General features: G+C 32.5%; 1 protein-coding gene across 3 annotated transcripts in view; it reads right to left on the reverse strand.

The window, feature by feature from the left end:
* LOC134529565 (uncharacterized) overlaps window positions 1-18,879 on the reverse strand; it is a 108,477-nt gene that overhangs the window by 75,568 nt on the left and 14,030 nt on the right. For 2 of the 3 annotated variants that reach the window (XM_063363786.1, XM_063363787.1), the window contains exon 2: window positions 5,352-5,471. In XM_063363786.1, the coding sequence (XP_063219856.1) occupies window positions 5,352-5,471 (120 nt within the window). Of the gene's footprint in view, window positions 1-5,351; window positions 5,472-17,145; window positions 17,274-18,879 lie in introns of all 3 variants that reach the window. The other variant, XM_063363788.1, reaches the window with a different exon arrangement.

Raw genomic sequence — 18,879 nt, forward strand, 5'->3', positions numbered from 1 at the left:
TGCTTATTTGTTCCACCATAAAATTATAGGATCACCACTCAAAATCCTATATTGATGCATTGTTGGTGAAAATTCTGCATGCAATTTCAGTGCCTTTCACATAGAGAAAAATAGTCATTTAATGCATAAGCCTGAGTCACCCTTAGCACTTGTGCAAATTTAGACATCTTTACAGCCAACCAGCTGGCTACTTCAAACACACAATGTTTAAATAGGTAGTAATGAATTAATTATGGTTACTGACTTAACTTATTAAGAATTTAAATTTAAAAGATCAGAAGAAAATGAGGAGATAATTTTCTACCCTTAAAATGTTTTGAAATGTTAATCTTTGATTGGTCAAACACGAATTAAGCTTTTGCATGTTAGTTAAAATAACTTATATATGCAAAAGAATTTACCTAGGATTACAGTATTTACGAACTGCAAGATTGGGTAAGCAGTCAAATAAATTGCATGGTAGAATATCCAAAAATGTTCCTTACACAATGGGTTGCAAACACAAACAGCACTGACACATGGACACTCAATACCAGACCTAACCAGCAGTGGCTCAGAGCAGCACGCCTTTCCTCTCCTCAGCAAATGTACTCAAACGCTTCCTGAAGGCTGACAGCTAACATGCCCATTGTATTATCTTATCATAACTAGGGGTGTGCGGGAATAGGTTTTTGTACTGCGGGAAATTTTCGGGAAAAATAAATTATTCCAGCGGGAAACGGGATGGGATCGGGAAAATTAAAAAAAAAAGCAAATATTTAATTATAATATGAGAAGATGGCCATTTAAACGTTTCTTGCAAAGTTAGTTGTTTTTTTGCTGCTATTTCTTTTGTCTGCTTCACTTGCCCTTTTTTCAGCGGCGACTTCATATTTTTTAGCATCCTCAAATTCTTTTTTTATAGCCAGACGTGCTACCATGCTCGCATCTCAAAAATTTTTCACACGAGACACACTTTGCCAGGGATTTACTGTCAGACGTTCAAAATACTTCCAAACACTTTTAGGTTTACAAGTAACAAGCTGATCGGTTGCGACATCCATTATTTGTAGGCTGCTAGTTTGTTTTAATATACAACGGCATCGAAAATAGGAACAGATACTTTGCACAAGCCTTAATAACGTAACGTCAGCCGACAAAGCCCGCCAAACTAAACAGTAAACAACTATTTTTTTCTCCGAAAGCAAAATCATAGATGTTTAGATACTCGTGAGCAGTGGTGTAAAGCTACGTGATTTCATATTTTACAAAGTGCCAATACAGTTCTCTACATCGCCACTGCTATCAAGTAATGAGAACGGTTACGCTTCGTTATGTAACGCAAGTCTAGTATTTCTTATATCTTTGGCGAAAAGGTTGGATTGCGCATGTGTATTGTTTGTGTCTAACGACACACGTGGTTTTAGGTTAAGTATTCGATGGTGACGGCAATAACGTTATATAACTGACTATTCACGTATCTTGCAAATTTGTACCCTTGAAGAAATATATTTATGAACGCATACAATATTTAAGGTACTCCATGTACGTTTTTTATATTCCAATTAGATATGTGTAAACGATTATCATAATTCACTGCACACCACAGCTGTCGCTACGATCGGCATACATTTAAAAGATGTTTTGCGTTTAAATAGTACGGAAACCCTTAAAAAATGTACGAATCCATAAAAAATATTGTTGTAAAAACAGTTTGAATTGATAGAAAACATTTTCACATGATTAGTAAACATTTGTAAATTTTTAAACAAATTCCCGAAATTTCGGGAGTAATAAAATTCCCGCCCGGCATTTCGGGAAGCCTATTTTCCCGACTTTCTTCCCGAAGCGTCGGGATCCCGCACACCCCTAATCATAACACATTTATTGAAAGGAAAAAAAGGGGTTAACACTCAGCAGGTAAGTGAAAATTTTTAGCTGGTCTCTCTCTCTCTCTCTCTCTCTTTCTCCCCCCCCCCCCCCCCCAAAAAAAAAAAACTATCCAAGTATGAAAATGGAACTTTTCAATACTCTAGAACAAAAATCTCAACCAAATTAATTAAATATGTCAGATATGTCATTGTTTACAGCTGGTTACACAGTTTCTTTCCACCAATTAAGATCAGTCACATTGAATGGATGGTTTATTTTCTACTACCTTTGTATTTCAATTTTTGTCCAAAACATTTGGGTCAGCAAATCAAGTCCCTCTGTTCTTTGCAGCCTGTTTGACCTAACTGATCAAAACTTTGCAGTTGGAATTGTCATTATCTGCTAGCACCACTGTGAATAATATCACTTTCAGTCTGATGTAGAGCAATATGAAAGACTGCTCATTTTCCAAAGAGCATATCAATACCTTTCACTGTTCTGTGCATTGTTATCTGTACCAATGTGTGTAAGTATGCACTTCTACTTACTGCATTACCACTAATACATGATAAAGTGTACACTAAATATTTCCACACTTAATTATTACATCTATTAGGTAAAATGCATATTTTTCATTCCTTCTACTCACTGACCCTATCCACAACTATGCAATCAACACTACACCTATCCCTCACTTAGCACGTCTTCAGATTGCGCGGATTCCAATTCCGGATTTAGCGCGATGTGAATTTTACTGTCCCAGTCTTGAATAGCATGTCTGTAAATTTCAGTTAGCACCAAATCTCCGTAAAAACAAAGTCGGTAACGACGACACAAAGTCTGTTTCAACTTCTGTAAACAACACATGTGCCGTGGGATACAGTTAGCCAAACCAGTGAGGAAGAGGCGCGTGCAGGTCTGACTACACTATTGGCTGTTGTACAAACATCACCTATGGCAAGTTAAATTGAGGCTATGGAGTGTAAAGGACCAAATGTTTTTACGTCCGCGCGTATACTGCCGTGCCGTACCGTTGTCGCCTGGCCACAAACCGGGCCGTGAATTCAGTTTAGCGAGTGGCAGGGAATTCACTCAAACAATAGCAATGTCTGCCCATTCAGCTGCCGGTAACTGTACGGGCTTGATCACTCATAATGCATCGTATTCAAGTATTTGAGACAAAACTAGCAGTATTACGACACACAAATTGTCATGAAGGCCACGCTTATGTCGGTCGCACTTTAGTTTTAAGCAGGTCAACTGTGTGTACAATTGTACGAAATATGGATTCTTACTAAAAGTTTATTTAAGTCTGATGCTGTTGTACTAGTGGGAATATATTTGACATTAGATACCGTAACAGATATGAACAGATGATTCAAATGGAAAGGGTTGTTAATGAACGTTGCAATGAAAAAAATTATCATTGGACTGACAGGATTCGTGTGAACCGGTGGTGATACGCGAATAAACTCTTTAATTTTTAAAAAATTAAAATGTAATTATCCTGACAGTAATATGGGTTTCTCTGTCAATAAGGATGGTTTGGAAAGGTACACGACGTGAGTTGTAGGTCATGCCCGGGCGGGCAAGTCAGCCAGCCGACTGACAAAGTACATAACCACGTATCTCCCGTTACACTGTGTCTTATTTTTGATACAAAGTGAGATGGGAGGCATATAAAGATAAAGGTGTGACATATTTATAGTTGAGTGTTGTTCAACGCATTTATATTACGTAAAGTATATTTTCCCACACAATTTTGGAACACAATAAATAAATTAGCCTTGCTATTTATGGAAACTAATGTTTCAGAATACACGATTTTGAATAACACGAGCATTTTTAGGAACATATTAGTCATGCTAAGTGAGGGATAGGTGTACTAGCATTCAAATTGAATAACCCATTTTACAAACATAAATTCTTTATTTGAAAAGAAAATTAATGATTTGAAAGTTCTTTAGATGATTATAAAATTTGAAGGTTACCACAACCACATTAATGAAACAGGCTTTTGATAAGCAAACGTTTCACAAGTAGCAGTGCTGCTGGATTCCAGGCACACCCATCAATAACCATATTTATGGATCCAATATAACATGTGTAAAACCAATGCTATTAAGTTGGTGCAAAATACTAGACTCTACAAAATAATTAACACTCTCTCCTGTACTGTACAAGTAAACCATTCATCAAATAATTTAAAATAACACAGGTTTGCAAACTGCTTTTATTTTGGGAAAGCTAAAATTAATTTCAGGAATGATATTTGAAGTTATTTTCAGGAGGTTTGCCTTCTCATTACATGAGTGAGCAAAATTTATAGCATGAAATAAATACTGATAAAACACAATCATGTTTATTTCTTTTTTTATGTAATAAATAACACTACGTAGTGCCGTAATTGTATGTCTAAAACAGTAATGAAAATGGAAAATCAGTAGTACTTGAGAGCACTGCAAGCAGTGATTTGGGTAATTAAAAACAGAGTAATGATATACCCTATGGATGCATAGGGTATATCATGCTGCATGAGAATGACTTGAATAATGATGCCTACTTACAAGTCTTAATTTTCATCCAGTCACTTGGCTCCCTCGAACCGGAAAGACACAAGAAAGAGACTTAACACCTGTGGCAACCCACGGAGAGGGTGAGATGAGAAAATGGGTGTGGAGCAGCAACCCACAAAAATCCCCTGGCTCATAGCAATGATATGTTCTTTAAATGATTATTTCAATAGGGAATTTTGATATAATACAATTCTTTCAACATATACGCCATTGCAAATTTTATACTGTTTGTCATGGAAAAATAAGAATGCAAATAAAAATATAAAAAAACTCAAGAGAACACTCCTAAATCAACTTATGACAAACTTATTATATCAGACAGCACAGACGAACACAGTCTGCTAACGACAAGAAAGTTTCAACAAAAACAGTAAATGCAGACAGACCACAACATTGGACACACAGCGAACAGACGAACCTAACGATGATACTAAACAGGTATTGTGGACAACACGACGATCACAGCACAGATGAACACAGTAGACTTCCTATAACAAAACAGATGCAACGTTTCGGGAACTGACATCTGTTCCAGTCATCAGGCACAAACGGACTGATAATAGCAAAGATCTCTCACATTTCCCAATAAAGAAACCCTTTGAGAATTGCATCTGGCTCAACTCAAAAATAATTCACCAGTGTTTGATTTCTACTTTCCAGTACAGTGAAGTGCATTTATTTATACTTTTACTATTTGTTGTTTAAACATGTACGTCAATTTATTTAGTAATCAGCTTGAGTTTTCACATAGAATGAAAAAAAAAAAAAACATTTTCATTATATATAGTTAACGGTACAAGCCACTATAGCAAAAAAATATTTGAGCATAAAATTACTTAATAGAAAAAAAACTAGAAACAAGACCACGAAAATTAAAAAAAATTAATACCTCTTATGTAATTTGCACAGCTATGCTTAACTTACTCTAAAAAGATTACTCTTTCCTTCACGATCCTTTGGACATTTGTATGTTATTGCTTCATCAAGTAGAGCTTTCAATTGGCCATCATCTAAATTTGATACGCCAGAATTTTTGTCTTCATTCTGCAAAAAAAAATTACAACTGTTTAAAAGCTGAAACAATGTTCCATAAACACATGGAAAAAAAATGTAAAGATTAAAGCTTACAATATTTTAACAGAATGAAATATGGAGTGGATTTCAAAACACTTAAGTTCTAATCTTACTTTTATACAAAACCTTACACAAAGAGAATAGCCATTACAGAGCAGTTTATGCAGGACAAGTATTTTAAGGTTTTTTGTTTTAAAAGTCAAGTTGAATATATCTTTAATGAGAAATGTGTACAGTTCGGTGATCTCAGGTTGTGTATGAAAGTTGTAACTGAGTAAAGACATTACCTTAAGTCTCAAAAATTTTATTTGGCCAAATCATACTTTTCCATTATTCACACAAACTGATTTAAAACAAATTACATGTTTTACTTTATTAACTACTGCAAATAATACTAAGTAAATAAAAATTTTGGCTATCTTTATTTGCTATTAAAAATCCTACATTTTGTTTAGTACTCAATCATGTTCAGAAACAGAGTAAAATGTATCAAACTAAAAAAACTTAAACATATCACACAGGCTACATCAATTTCTGCACTTTCTTTCTAACCAAGTATTTACAGTTTTTTAATCCTCCCAATTTTTTTTTATTTATAAAATATTTTACTTAACTTAAATGCACTGTTATATTATTAATTCTATGTCTAATATGTTTATTATATGTAAAACTAAGCAAAAAATCAACTGAATTTCATTATCCGACTTCATACAGAAAATCTCTCCTGTATGCATCACCAAACACACTGACACAATTATTTGAAGGTTTTAGAAATAATTTGGGTCTGTTATTTTTTTCGCCCACTAAGGCTCACCACATAACCGGAAAAATGGTGCACACACACATCCACATGCACATGCGCACACACACAAACTTTCAACATATACCCGCTAACAAAACAAGTAGCTAATTATACAACAAAAAGTAAAATTTGTACACAAACTACTTTTTCTTCGTAAAATATTGTTAAGTTCTCCTTATCCTCTGGGAAAAGAGTTTTGTATTTACAGCTCAGCGACAGTTCGGGTAATAATCCTCAGGTGTAAATTGAAACCTATTCTCACCCATCCTCACCCCTAGGAAAAGCAACAATCACTAGAGGGGTACGGTAAGTTTTTGCAACTTTTTGATGTTCTGTATTGCCCATTGCAACCTAATTGTGCTAGGGTATCCTAATTTTGGGTAGTTGTAGCACCTATGTTGCAAAAAAATACTTTATTCAGACTTTTATTTGACATTTCTGTAACCTTAAATTTTTTTTATAATTTCTGAACAATTTTATATATTATGCATTTTTGCAATTAAAATGTTCACAATTTGGCCTTTAATGTTTTACTCTGCATATTCCTATATATAGCTTCACCCCCTCCCCCCAAATAGTTTCTGTGGACACTTTGCCTGGTCTGATATTAATCAGTATTGCAACAACAAGCTTCTGGCAATTAAAATTATATTTTCCTATTCCAAGGTGGACTATTATTATTATTATAATTATTATTATTATCATCATCATCATAATCTAAAAATTATTATTTTTTAAATTAAAATTTTAACACATTTGGTAAACAATTTTTGTTGTAAATCATCAGTAGAATAATATAAAAGACCAAATACTGTATTCAAAACAATTTTAAAAAATCTAAGATAACTCTTATATTTAAATATACTATGTGTTAAAAAAGTAATAACTGTTGGGAGTTTTTTAATACAACATAAAATATGGCTTCCTTTCGAAATCAGTTTATGATACAAAGAAAATAAAGTATAGATTGTAAGTAAAGATTAATCATGCTATGTGTTTATGTTCGCCAACTTACATCAAATCTATTGTTATAGAGTAGCCTATTAAATATGAAAAAAAATAGCATCATAATGCTAATACGAGATCTGTTATCAAACACTGTTTAATGGTTCAAGTCCTGAGTCCCTAAACTAGTTGAAATCATTAATCTGATTTTGTCTGCAATATATATTTTTTCTTATTGCTAAGTAATTCATTATTAGTGTTAGGTTCAAATGTTTGTAAAACAATAGTCACCTAAATAAGTAGTTTAAAATAAATGAAAAATTACTAATAGATTTAATACCAATTAGTATAAGATATATTTTATAATTAAATTTTGAATTAAAAAAACAGATAATTTTAATTATCATGAAATCAGTTTTTTAGTACTGAAAAACCAAGATTTTTTTTTGTTTTATAAATTGGTTTAATATGATGTATATTTATTGAAATATTGTAGCTTAAGTAATTTAGTTTATAAGTAAACCAGTATGTTAGCACCCAATCACAAAATTTGATTTTAACTGACTAAAAACCAAAAATAACTAACAAATTTCATTAAAATATAAGTATCACAATTAATAAATAAAATACTGTATAAACATAGGTATGTGCATACATTTAGTAATGTATTATAAATAAACAAAACACAAATAATATACAGCAAAGTAACAAACATCTAAATTAACATACATACACATACTTTATACTTTCATGAAAACACAAACAGAATGAGTTCAATACATCATTATGCAACGTAATTATGAGAATTTAAGTGGAAAATGTATTTATGACTTTTGCTAAGTGAATGAAAAGGAGAAATGAGCACTTAAAAATCAACTTTCTAATATTATTTCTAAAACCTTAAACCACGTAATATGGAGCAAATTTGTTTCATTTAAAATAAATAAAATTTTACAAAATTTTAAATTCATGGCATTTAGACAGTAACATTATTTCCCTTTTCACTTTATAAATGGGAGTTGAAATGTTCTCCTGACCTAAAATTTAAAACCAAGATGTGAAATAGGATGGTCCATAATGACTTGAGAAAAATAAAAGTTAAAAATATTTATCTCCACACTGTGCCCGTGTTTCACTATGCAAACAAAAATAACCAAATCAAAATTTGGATCAGTTAGCGAAAGTTTAGGGGTCCCTATATGAGAACAACTATTACAATATACTCCTAGAAGACTTTACTAAGAAGTCATAGATCAGTTTCTATCAGGGAGCAGCACTTCCCACTGTTTGCAGAATAAAAAGTTCTGTGGCTATCCATTAGGTAGCAGCAATAGTAATAGTAGTAATGTTGCGAAAAACAAGCGTTTGTTGATTTTCCTGTTAATCTTTTATAAGTGATATTAGTTGCATTTCAGCTTGTTCAAACTTGATAAGTACTTATTAAGGAACACATAGAAAGTGTATTATCTACATTAAAATAAGCATTAATTAGGTTTAACTTTAGTTAGCAATGAGAGTAATAACTTATTTGACCTTAATATATAACCTCAAAGTTTCGTACAGACTTTCTCAACCACACAAACATGCTCGTTGTCAAAATGTGCGAGCTCTGGTATTTGACACAACAGCTGCCAACACAGGCATGGAGAGTGGAGCATGTGCTATTCTTGAAGAGAGTTTAAACATTAGTCTTGTGTGGATTCCAAGTAGGCACCATGTATTTGAAATTAAGCTCTTGTCTGTTTTCAGCACAGTTTTTGGAGTAAGTGGGGGTCCAACTGTTGCTATACTTAAGCATTTCAAGAGACACTGGCCTCAGACCGACAAAGATGTATATTTTCAAGGCAGAAATGAATTGTTTGACTCCAATGACCAAACGAAAAAGCTTAGGAAAGAAATGGTGGGCTACTATACTGCCATTTTAGAGGACCCACATCAGTCAAAGCAACCTTGAGATGACTACTTAGAGCTTTTGCAGTTGTGTAGTGTCTTTCTTGGAGGTACAAGCCCAGGATCAAAAGTAAAGTTCAGAGCCCCAGGTTGTTTGCACAATGCAAGTTGGATGGCAAAGGCTGTTTATTCCCTTAAAATCTATTTATTCAAAGAACAGTTTACCCTTACACCTGGAGAAGAAATGGGGATTAAATGAAGTACGCTTGTTCGTAACCCTCATCTATGGTTGGCTTTTGAATGAGGCACTGAAGGCTGGGAAAGCTGTTATGAATTATGCCATTCTTTTAAAGCAAATTGAAGTATAATGCAATGTTAATAAGACTGCTTTTATAGCATTTCGACGCCGCCTGTGGTTCTTTTCTGAACATTTGGTTGGGCTGGCTCTCTTTGTTCCCTGTGTCAGTTACGCCACCAAAGGCTATGGCCCTTAAGAAAGTTGAAAGTAAATTGTTCAAGCGCGAGTGTCCCCTGGAGACATACGTCACACAGAGAACAGAACTCTTTGACATCCTCCTTACAAATGGAAAAGAAAATACTGCTCCTTTCCTTTGCAAGGACCCTAAGTTGTGGCCTTCTGATCATATCTTCATTAATCTCCAAGAGAAAGTATGCCAAATTTTAATACCAGTATCACGAAAAATGAAGCACAGTTTCAGAATCTTCTCTGGTTCGTTCCAGCACAGAAAAGTTTCTGAAATCCAAGAAGGCGACGCTAATGGCCGATGATGTTATTAATGGTTAGTAAACGAGAACAAAATGTTCTATTATGGAACATTAACATTTCAGAAACTTGAATTATGACCACTGTTAATGTAAAATAACTTTCCCCCACTATTTCTGTATTCATTTATATCATTAGTAAAGTTTGTTACCACAATATCAGTGTTTTAAGAAAAACTCAGTTTTGACATATAAAGTGTTAAATCATGGGGACTCCTAAATATTAACCAATTCACCTCAATTTTTTTTCTCAATTCTGTAATACTATATGGAATAAGGGCAGGCTTGTGAAGAATACTATTTCCAAAATTTTATTTCTGGACCAACCTAATGTGCAATGATCTATTGTTTACTATGAATAGTAATAGTAATCTGGATGAGAAAATCTCCAAAACTAATCTTTTCTTGCCCGAACTCAGATGGGTTATTTGAGACAGTCACATGTTTAGGTTGAAAATTGTATTGGTTGATTTTGGGATCTTAGTTGCATTTTGTTAACAAATGAAAGCTCCAGTTTCTTTATCTGGAGCCTATCTTTCTCTGAAACTGTTGAAAGCATCACCATCATTTACTCATGCTACATACAAAATATAGTTGCAAACAAGTAAACCATTAGTAGACATAAAATATGTACCTTGAATTTAAAAATGTTATAATCTCACACGAGACTCACTTACTTGAGCGATTTCCAACATTACAGTTTTAACTAGTTTTCCCATGCAGAAAAACCTTTGCATTGAAAAATGGATAACAGCATAATTTTTTTTTTTTATAATACAGGTCAAAAGAGGTTGTCAAACCGCATTTATGTCATGAACAGGAGATATTACCAAACACAATCCTTCAGATTCCAAATGATAATTTCTTTACACATTATAAATTCAGTTTTCAGGTAACAGTGGTCCCCATAATATTTACTTTATAAAAAAATTGAAACTATATTTTTGATTTCATTGTTCATGAGGAACCACTTTTTAAAATTAATGCATTTAGTCCCAACTCATTCTGCATATATATATATATATATATATATATATATATATATATATATATATATATATATATATATATATATATATATATCTGTGTGTGTTAATATACATGCATAAAAAAATACAATCAAAGGCTTTGGGATTTGAAACTACTAAATAAATGAGACAATAACATATATACAGTTGAAAATTCAAAATTGACAATAGGGACAAGAAACAGTGCACGGGCATACAACACAAATTATAATTTTCCTTCCTCTAAGGCCAGTGCACACAGCCACTAACATGACACTGAGCCATACAGCGTTAATAGGACTGGAGTACAAACTGTGTGTTGAGCTTGTCAAGTGTTCGGGCTAAAGATGGGAGTAGAGCGAGACCCAGCTGGTAACATACATGCTCTGCTCACCCTGTCTTGAGGCCTCCCAGGTGGAAATATTGCCTGTTCACAATCATTTACAACATAATTCTCTGTAAAAATCATTTGCCATTGTTAATTTTGGCTTTTTTTAAAATATGATTGAGTTTTAAGTCTTTTCCAAATGTAAAAACAAATTTCCAACACAAAAGTTCATAAAAAAAATTTTACATTTAAAATTATTTTTCTAAATCTCTTTCTCAACTTGACTGAAACACATACTTTTAATAGCCATTGTGTATGTTGTATGAACTTGTTAAGCCTCCGTTAAACACAGTTTTTCTAGCATAGTAGCTGTAGACATGTAGAGACAAGGCAACAATATAAAAAATAAAGAACTCAAGTAGAATAAAAACACTAACGCCCCATGACTTGAAGCTTCCCAGAGCACACACATGGATTGAATACTTTAATCATAAAATTAACATATAAGAAAAGCTACTTACATGAAATCATTATAAAATTGTTGTATGTTGCATGTTATATTATTTTCAAGGATAGTGCATTTGTCATATTGCTATTGGAAGCAGTAGATTTGAAAAGAGGGGTGTAGAGCCTATAAAGTTTCCATTTTTCTCTCTATCACTGCTAGTCACATGAACAGTTTATATAAAATGTATGTTATGCTGTATTACTAATGTCATTAGGCCTATATAAAAAATCTAGCAATTTGATTTAGTGGTTACAATTCCAACTAGAAGGCTAAATAAAAATCATGGGTTTTATTTATGACCTCCAGGTCACATGTGTTATGATTTTTATTAATTTTAAGAAATTTTCACATAGATAATTTTTAAATTATTTTTTATTTTAATGAGAAAGATTTTTGTTTTTTTTTTATTTTTTAAGTTGTATGGATAAATAAATTTTATAACTAGCACAAAAAACTCAAAAAAATGAAAAGCTTTCAAATCTATTCACAGACGCACTGGTAGTATTGGCCGCGACATAGTGCCACGTAGTTCGGCATCAGAGTGTATAGCTGACCAAGAGATGTGAAATCGCAGCTTACTGTGGTTCACTCAAATTTCTTAAATACTGCAGCCTATGTTTCAGCACGCTCGAGCATTTTGCAAAATATTTTTGGAAGTGCTATTTTGGGTAGTGACAAAGTGTTTTCAGTGGTCACATTGTTTTAGATGCAAATAGGGCATTTAGAGTGTCAGAAATTTTTGGCGTCCCTGTTAGTTTACTCACATAATGGGCCTTAAAAGGTGGCAGTCTTTTTTTTTCCCCCCAAGATTTTGTTCACTGCCAAATAAATTCTAGTTGCACTTATTTTAGGTGTTGGTTTTGTTTAGTCTTGCAGAGCACAATATACATGAGTGGAGTAGCCCACGTTTAATTTGGGCTGCAAGAACCTTTCCCCTACAGCTCGTGAGGGCTAAAGTACTGGTTTTGTTTTGACTTTATGACTAATGCATTACAAGAGAAATTATTAAAAGGGCACAAACAGGTGGAGACTGTTTCACCAGCTAGTTTGTTTACGAGAACACTTTGTCATTGCCCTTTGCACTAGTTAGGGGTTTTGTATTTGGTGAACCAAACGAGTTGTCATCACAGGGACACTTAGGAGTGTTAAATGCAACAGTTGCAGGTTGCATATTATCGTGTGAATAGCTTACACTGGAAATAAGACATAGTTCTTGTTGGTTATGGACTGGGGATGGCTACGATGGTACTGGGATGAGCGAATATTTGGCGATTAAGACAGCTGCAAGTATACTTGCTGCACGTAATGATCAGCTAGTAAACTTTCTTCAAATTTTGCCCAGCAAGAAAAAAAATAGGGCATTTAATTTTATGGTGACAGCCAGTTGTACAAAAATTTTGTATTTAATCTAAGTTTTACTTAGTAAATTTTTTGACGCTATGGTGATCGGGTTTAAACAGGAACTAACACTATGTAAAAATGACTGAATATGTACCCATAGTTTGTAATATTTAGGTAAAATTAATTATTTTTTTTTGAGTTTTTGGGAAATCCATTATATTGTTGGTAGCTTGTTTTGGTTTACCTGGGAGTTTTGTAAGCTGTTAAACGTTGAGGTCACTGCAGCACATAGTTTATTGCGCATATTTTTTAATAAGAACGAAAGGAAGTTTTATAACAAACTTTTCCTGTTAACAGCCATTTGGGAGATAATTTGGTACTTATTACTTGTACCATGCAATATTTTTGTAATGCGATCTCAGTATTTCCAGCATTAACCTTTGAGACATTAGTAAAACTAGTTACTGATCCCGCAACGCTAGTAAAGGGAATTCAAACTATGTTTTCTTTTGTCAAAAATTTTCTTCTGTGTTTTCAAGTTTTTGGGAGCTCCCAGCAAGAGCATTGGACTGAGGAGTTTCCATTTAAATTGCGCTATCAAGAGAAACTTCACCTTCTTGGCCAGGTCAGGATGTTTCACTATGGATTCAGACTGGGTACTGAGCTGTCCCTTGCCTCCATACAACTGTCCCAGAATCACCCTGCTATAAGAACCTCAAGTGTATCACTGCTTCTACACTCACAATTAAGCAATTTTTGTTTCAGTTCACTGATACTCTTTCGCAGTGGAACACAGACGAAAGATATCAAACAGCGCTTGGGCTGAGGAATTAAGTCAAAGCGGAAGTGACTTAGACAATGTCAATCACTAAATGACAACATGCTTTCATTATGGACACAAAAATAAAACAGCTAAATCAGTTATATAAAAAGAGACATACGGCCTAACCCAAAAATTAATCAGGTCAAAAGATTTCAATAAAATTGCATACAGGTGCCTTACACTAAAAATATTACTGCTCTGTATACATTAACAGAAACTAAAAACAAAAAATACAACTTAAAATGCACATCTGAGAAGTTTACAACTCAACCAGTTACAAACAAAAAAGTACTGCAATACTTGTCAACTTCTGAAACTAGAACACAAAAACTTAATCTTATCATAACAAAAATCTGGCAATGAGAGCACTCAAAATTATGAAATATCATAAATTCAAGACTCCTCACAATGCATTTTCAGAAAAAAAAAAGAAAAAAAAAAAAATATATATATATATTAGCTAATTTTACCACACTGCATTGAGGAAATTTATACTTCCTGAGCACACACACATTCTGTAAGAACTTTATACAAAATAACGCCTACAATCAACTGCACTAAATTACTCTTTTTTCTATTATTGGACTAGTAAAAAGCTCCAAAATATTTAACCAAAATGTATCCACAAACCATAGAAATTTAAACTTTGTTGATGTGATAATGTCTTATAAATCAATAAACGCCGGCTGCATGTACGAAAAAGCATGACTCATTGTCACGTTCCACCTGAGCCGAGCGTGCAAGCGAGAGCGCAAAACAAGCGATAGAGAGGCAAATCGGCCTAAGCGTTCGGCTTGTGACGCATCTATCTCTCTTCCACTCCATCGGCCGATGCGTCCGAGTAGAAGAGAGACAGCAGCAGCACACAACCTACACGTGAACTGTTTTGTCAACTGTTTATAAAGTGAAGTGAAAAGTTTATGTGGTTTACACTGTTTATTACAACAACAATTGCGACAAAAAAGGTAATTAATTCTTGCATTTCAAGAATTTGATTAGCGATATAATCTCATATTTTTGTTCTTTGATTATTTAAAAAAAAGTAGCATCGGTCGGCGAGTGCAGTAATAATAGATTATGTTACAATTTTGACTAAAAAATTATTATCTCATATAAACGATTATATAAAAAGTCAACTGCTTTTATTTAGTATTCAATGAAAAAAATTGTAATTTTCAATTAACTCCTTTGTATTATACAAAATAATGATAATTCAATTATGATAATTCAATTCATAGAAGTATGCAATTTATCATCAATGTTTTCTTATGAAGTTATCACGTAAAATTATCGTCCGTAAACCGACTTTACAGACAACCCCCCTTTTTTTTCCATTATTTAAAAAAATTATAATTATGTCACAATTCTCAAATTCACTTTTTGTTAGAAATAATCTGTGAACATCTTCTCATTAACAGTTACCCACTTGTCTGTATTTCATTACTGAGGTAGTTATTTGATAACTATGCTCTTTACTGATTCCTGTTATTAACAAGAATAAACACCATCTCTGCCTTTGCATTGCTATATAACACAAGCATGGATAACAATACTCTTGCTATTATCATCTGAATTTGAAGTGATTGCCAAACAAAAGTTCAATTAACAAACTCAGGATAACAGAAACTAATAAAAAACATAGGCCAAGGAATCAACAGAAAAATTGTATGTCACAAATTAATAAAAAAAGACAGGAAATAAAATTACAAAGACTAATGACATTCACAGCACATACACAATGATTTTAAATTCCAGTTAGTATGTTAGCAACAATAAAAAAACCAGCATTTACTATCCAAACAAATAAAAAAGTCTAAAAATAAAAATACAAAACTGGAAAACGAATCACAGCAACAGTGACACAAAAAACACACAAGACACAACATGAGTAAATAAAAAGAGCACAGAAGACAACACAGACTACACCAAATTGTCGGGCCTAGAATCTGATACCTTCGTTAGGTAAGACATCAATGCAGCAAACAATTGCAGAAGACTAAATATAAGGATAAAAGCTGAGTGTTTACATGCCAAAACTTAAGTTTATCAATTTTCCATCCACTCTAAAATTCTAATTATAAACACTTTTTCAACCACTGCCATGTTTGTTCCTTGTCTTGCACAAGTAAAAAGAATAAAATTAGGAATCATTCTACAAAACTGAAAAAAGAATGTGGAAACATTTTCCTAAGCTTGGTAATTTGAGAACACACATTTCTCATAAATCAATTAGTCAAGCATACACTTTACAAAAAGTATTTCAAAATTTTTATATTTTCGTTGCCCATTTTGTAGTACACACAATCACTGATTTGTTTTGTATTGTTGCAGTTATCTTTGTAATTATTTCTGCTATGACCAATATTCATTTTACAATCACCAAATGTGCAAAATATCTTTATTGGAATTTATAACATCAGGAAACTCTTACATGTAACTAGACTTCTCTGAAGGCTTGTATTGCTTGTGTTTCTCATACTTAAGTTGTAAAGAAAAATGTCATTCTTGAATGACAACCAAAATTACAAAAAAATTTCATAAAACAATAATTTACACACAAGTTTAGTGTGGAACCACAAACTCTAAATAAAATATATTTGATAATTTTTCAAAAACTGTTACAGCAATTGATCCATAATTCACTTGTTTGGCTACAGTTGGAGGCATTCATTGTACATCAGACTAACCTTAAGATAATGGCGCACATTCAAGTACTGTTCATTTGACCTTGACATTCCCGTGCTATGATGGTAAAAAACCCTAATCTTTAGTGCCAAAAAGTCTGAAAACCAAATAGATACCACACACGACCATAGAATATGATTTTCAGTGCATTGTTCTTGTTCAATCGTAAAGTTGGAAAGTATGTACTGCTTTAATTTGGAAAAATCGGCAGATCAGTAAGTACATGATTGTGTGTGGTGACTGAGTAATTGAGAATATCCGTTTATACAATATTTTTATACAGTTTTACTATCAAGCTGGGTCAAGAAGCTCGTTTCAAGCTGTGCACAACTGTATACGAGAAACCTAACCTGATATCATAATAAATTCACTCCTTTAACTTTGAAAAAAAAAATGATTTTGTAAAACAAATAATTTATAACGCAGGCAATTAAATGTATTGTGTGAACACCAACAAAATAACCTTCTTTTGAAAATTTTCATTAGAGATTTTTGCCCAGCACATTTCTTTCTTTTAAGCAATTAAACTCACCATTTTTAATGTAGCATACACCCATATGACTTTTTACAGTGAATGAAGTTGAGATTTTTATCAACCCCCAACAAAGTGGATGGATGCCCGAAATTTGGTGACAAATTTTTAAGTCCATTTTTGTGAACCTGTAGAAACATAAAGATATAAATTTCCAGTTTCAGAATTGCTAAGAATAAAAATTTAAGCTACGGGAGTTTATGCTAGGAAAACGAAGATATTAAATTTTAATGTAGAAAATAGATTTTGAACATAAAAATTAAGTGTAACCTAATAAATTAACTGTAAACACACAATATTATTCCTCTTATTTACTTTGAAAAAAGAAAAAAAAAAGGACAAAGATAATACTGTGGGACTGGAATTATTTCTTGACTTCGGTACATACACTATTATCTCACAAGTTAACGTGTTAAATGAAATGTAACATAACTTACGATTTTTCAAAATGAATAACTTCACACCTAATTCAATTACTGTTACAACATAAATTAGAAGTGGTGATGGGGTCAAATGAACAAAAGGCAAAATGGAAACAAGAGTGCTGATAACCCCAAAAGGTTATTATTTCTGCATTAAGTCACATAAGCTTCTGTAAATAATCCTGTACTCAAAAATTAATGTTTTATCTTTTAGGGTTTTTTGATATAAATATTCTTTCATAACCATAGTGACTAATAGACCATGCAGATAAATTTCCAATTTAGAATTTTGTATGTTTTCATGTTTGTTATTATCACTTGCATTTCAACAGTGTTTTGTTTCATTATGGACTAATTTTTGCAACTATTTTATTTTCAATATTAATGTTTGACATATAATGTGACTGGCAAAGACACTAGCACCCAGTCCACCATACCAGCCCCACAAGTCCTTTCCTCTGCCCCAGTTCTCTTCCAACAATCAGAGAGCAGATATGTCGCTTTGCTATCTCCGAACTTTCCTTGTCATCATTCACTCTTCAGTTACTTTCTATTTATATTCATGATTTCTTTCATTTTTTCCCATAAAGAAACTAATCCCAAAGCTTTTGAAGTGGTTATTTTAACATTTGTTTTTTGTTTAGTGACTTTGAAATACACCAATTTGAAAATCATCAATTTTAGTAAACAATATTTGAAGGCTCGTTAACCCTAAAAGATGGACATAAATAGTCTAAAATTTTAATAGCATCTAGAGGTCTGGTGTTTTTTTTATGGAAAAAATCTAACATGAAAGTTCATCCCTTTTATAAAAAAATTACTCTAAAATCATAAATTTAGACTAATAAAATTATTTTCTAATCAAGTTAAAAAAATTTTTACTTAAAACCTAACAAATTTTTGATTGCATGAATTGTAGATGGTTTCATTTAGATTAGGATGTTTTTACTTGGAGAATATATCTTAATAAATAAAATAATTATTTAACCTCCCATTAACCTTCGAAACTACCAAAAATGACATACTTGTAAATGAAACAGTAAATATAAGTAATAAAAGTGTTAGTGATAAAAATGTGAACAAAAAAAACTTGTTATACAGGCCTACTGTTAGACATGTATAAAATGAGATAATGTATAATTTAAAATATGTCGGTAACACGCACTGGTTATAGTTTTATATGCTTTGAACCAAAATAAAAAAATTCATTTATGGTAAAAATCATACACCTTAAAACTACATTAAATACTAAAGGTCTATTTCATACAGGTAAATGTGTTGAGAGAACAAATGGCCTAAATAAGTATCATAC

Source organism: Bacillus rossius, chromosome 2, assembly GCF_032445375.1.
Source record: "Bacillus rossius redtenbacheri isolate Brsri chromosome 2, Brsri_v3, whole genome shotgun sequence".
Taxonomy (NCBI): Eukaryota; Metazoa; Arthropoda; class Insecta; order Phasmatodea; family Bacillidae; genus Bacillus; species Bacillus rossius.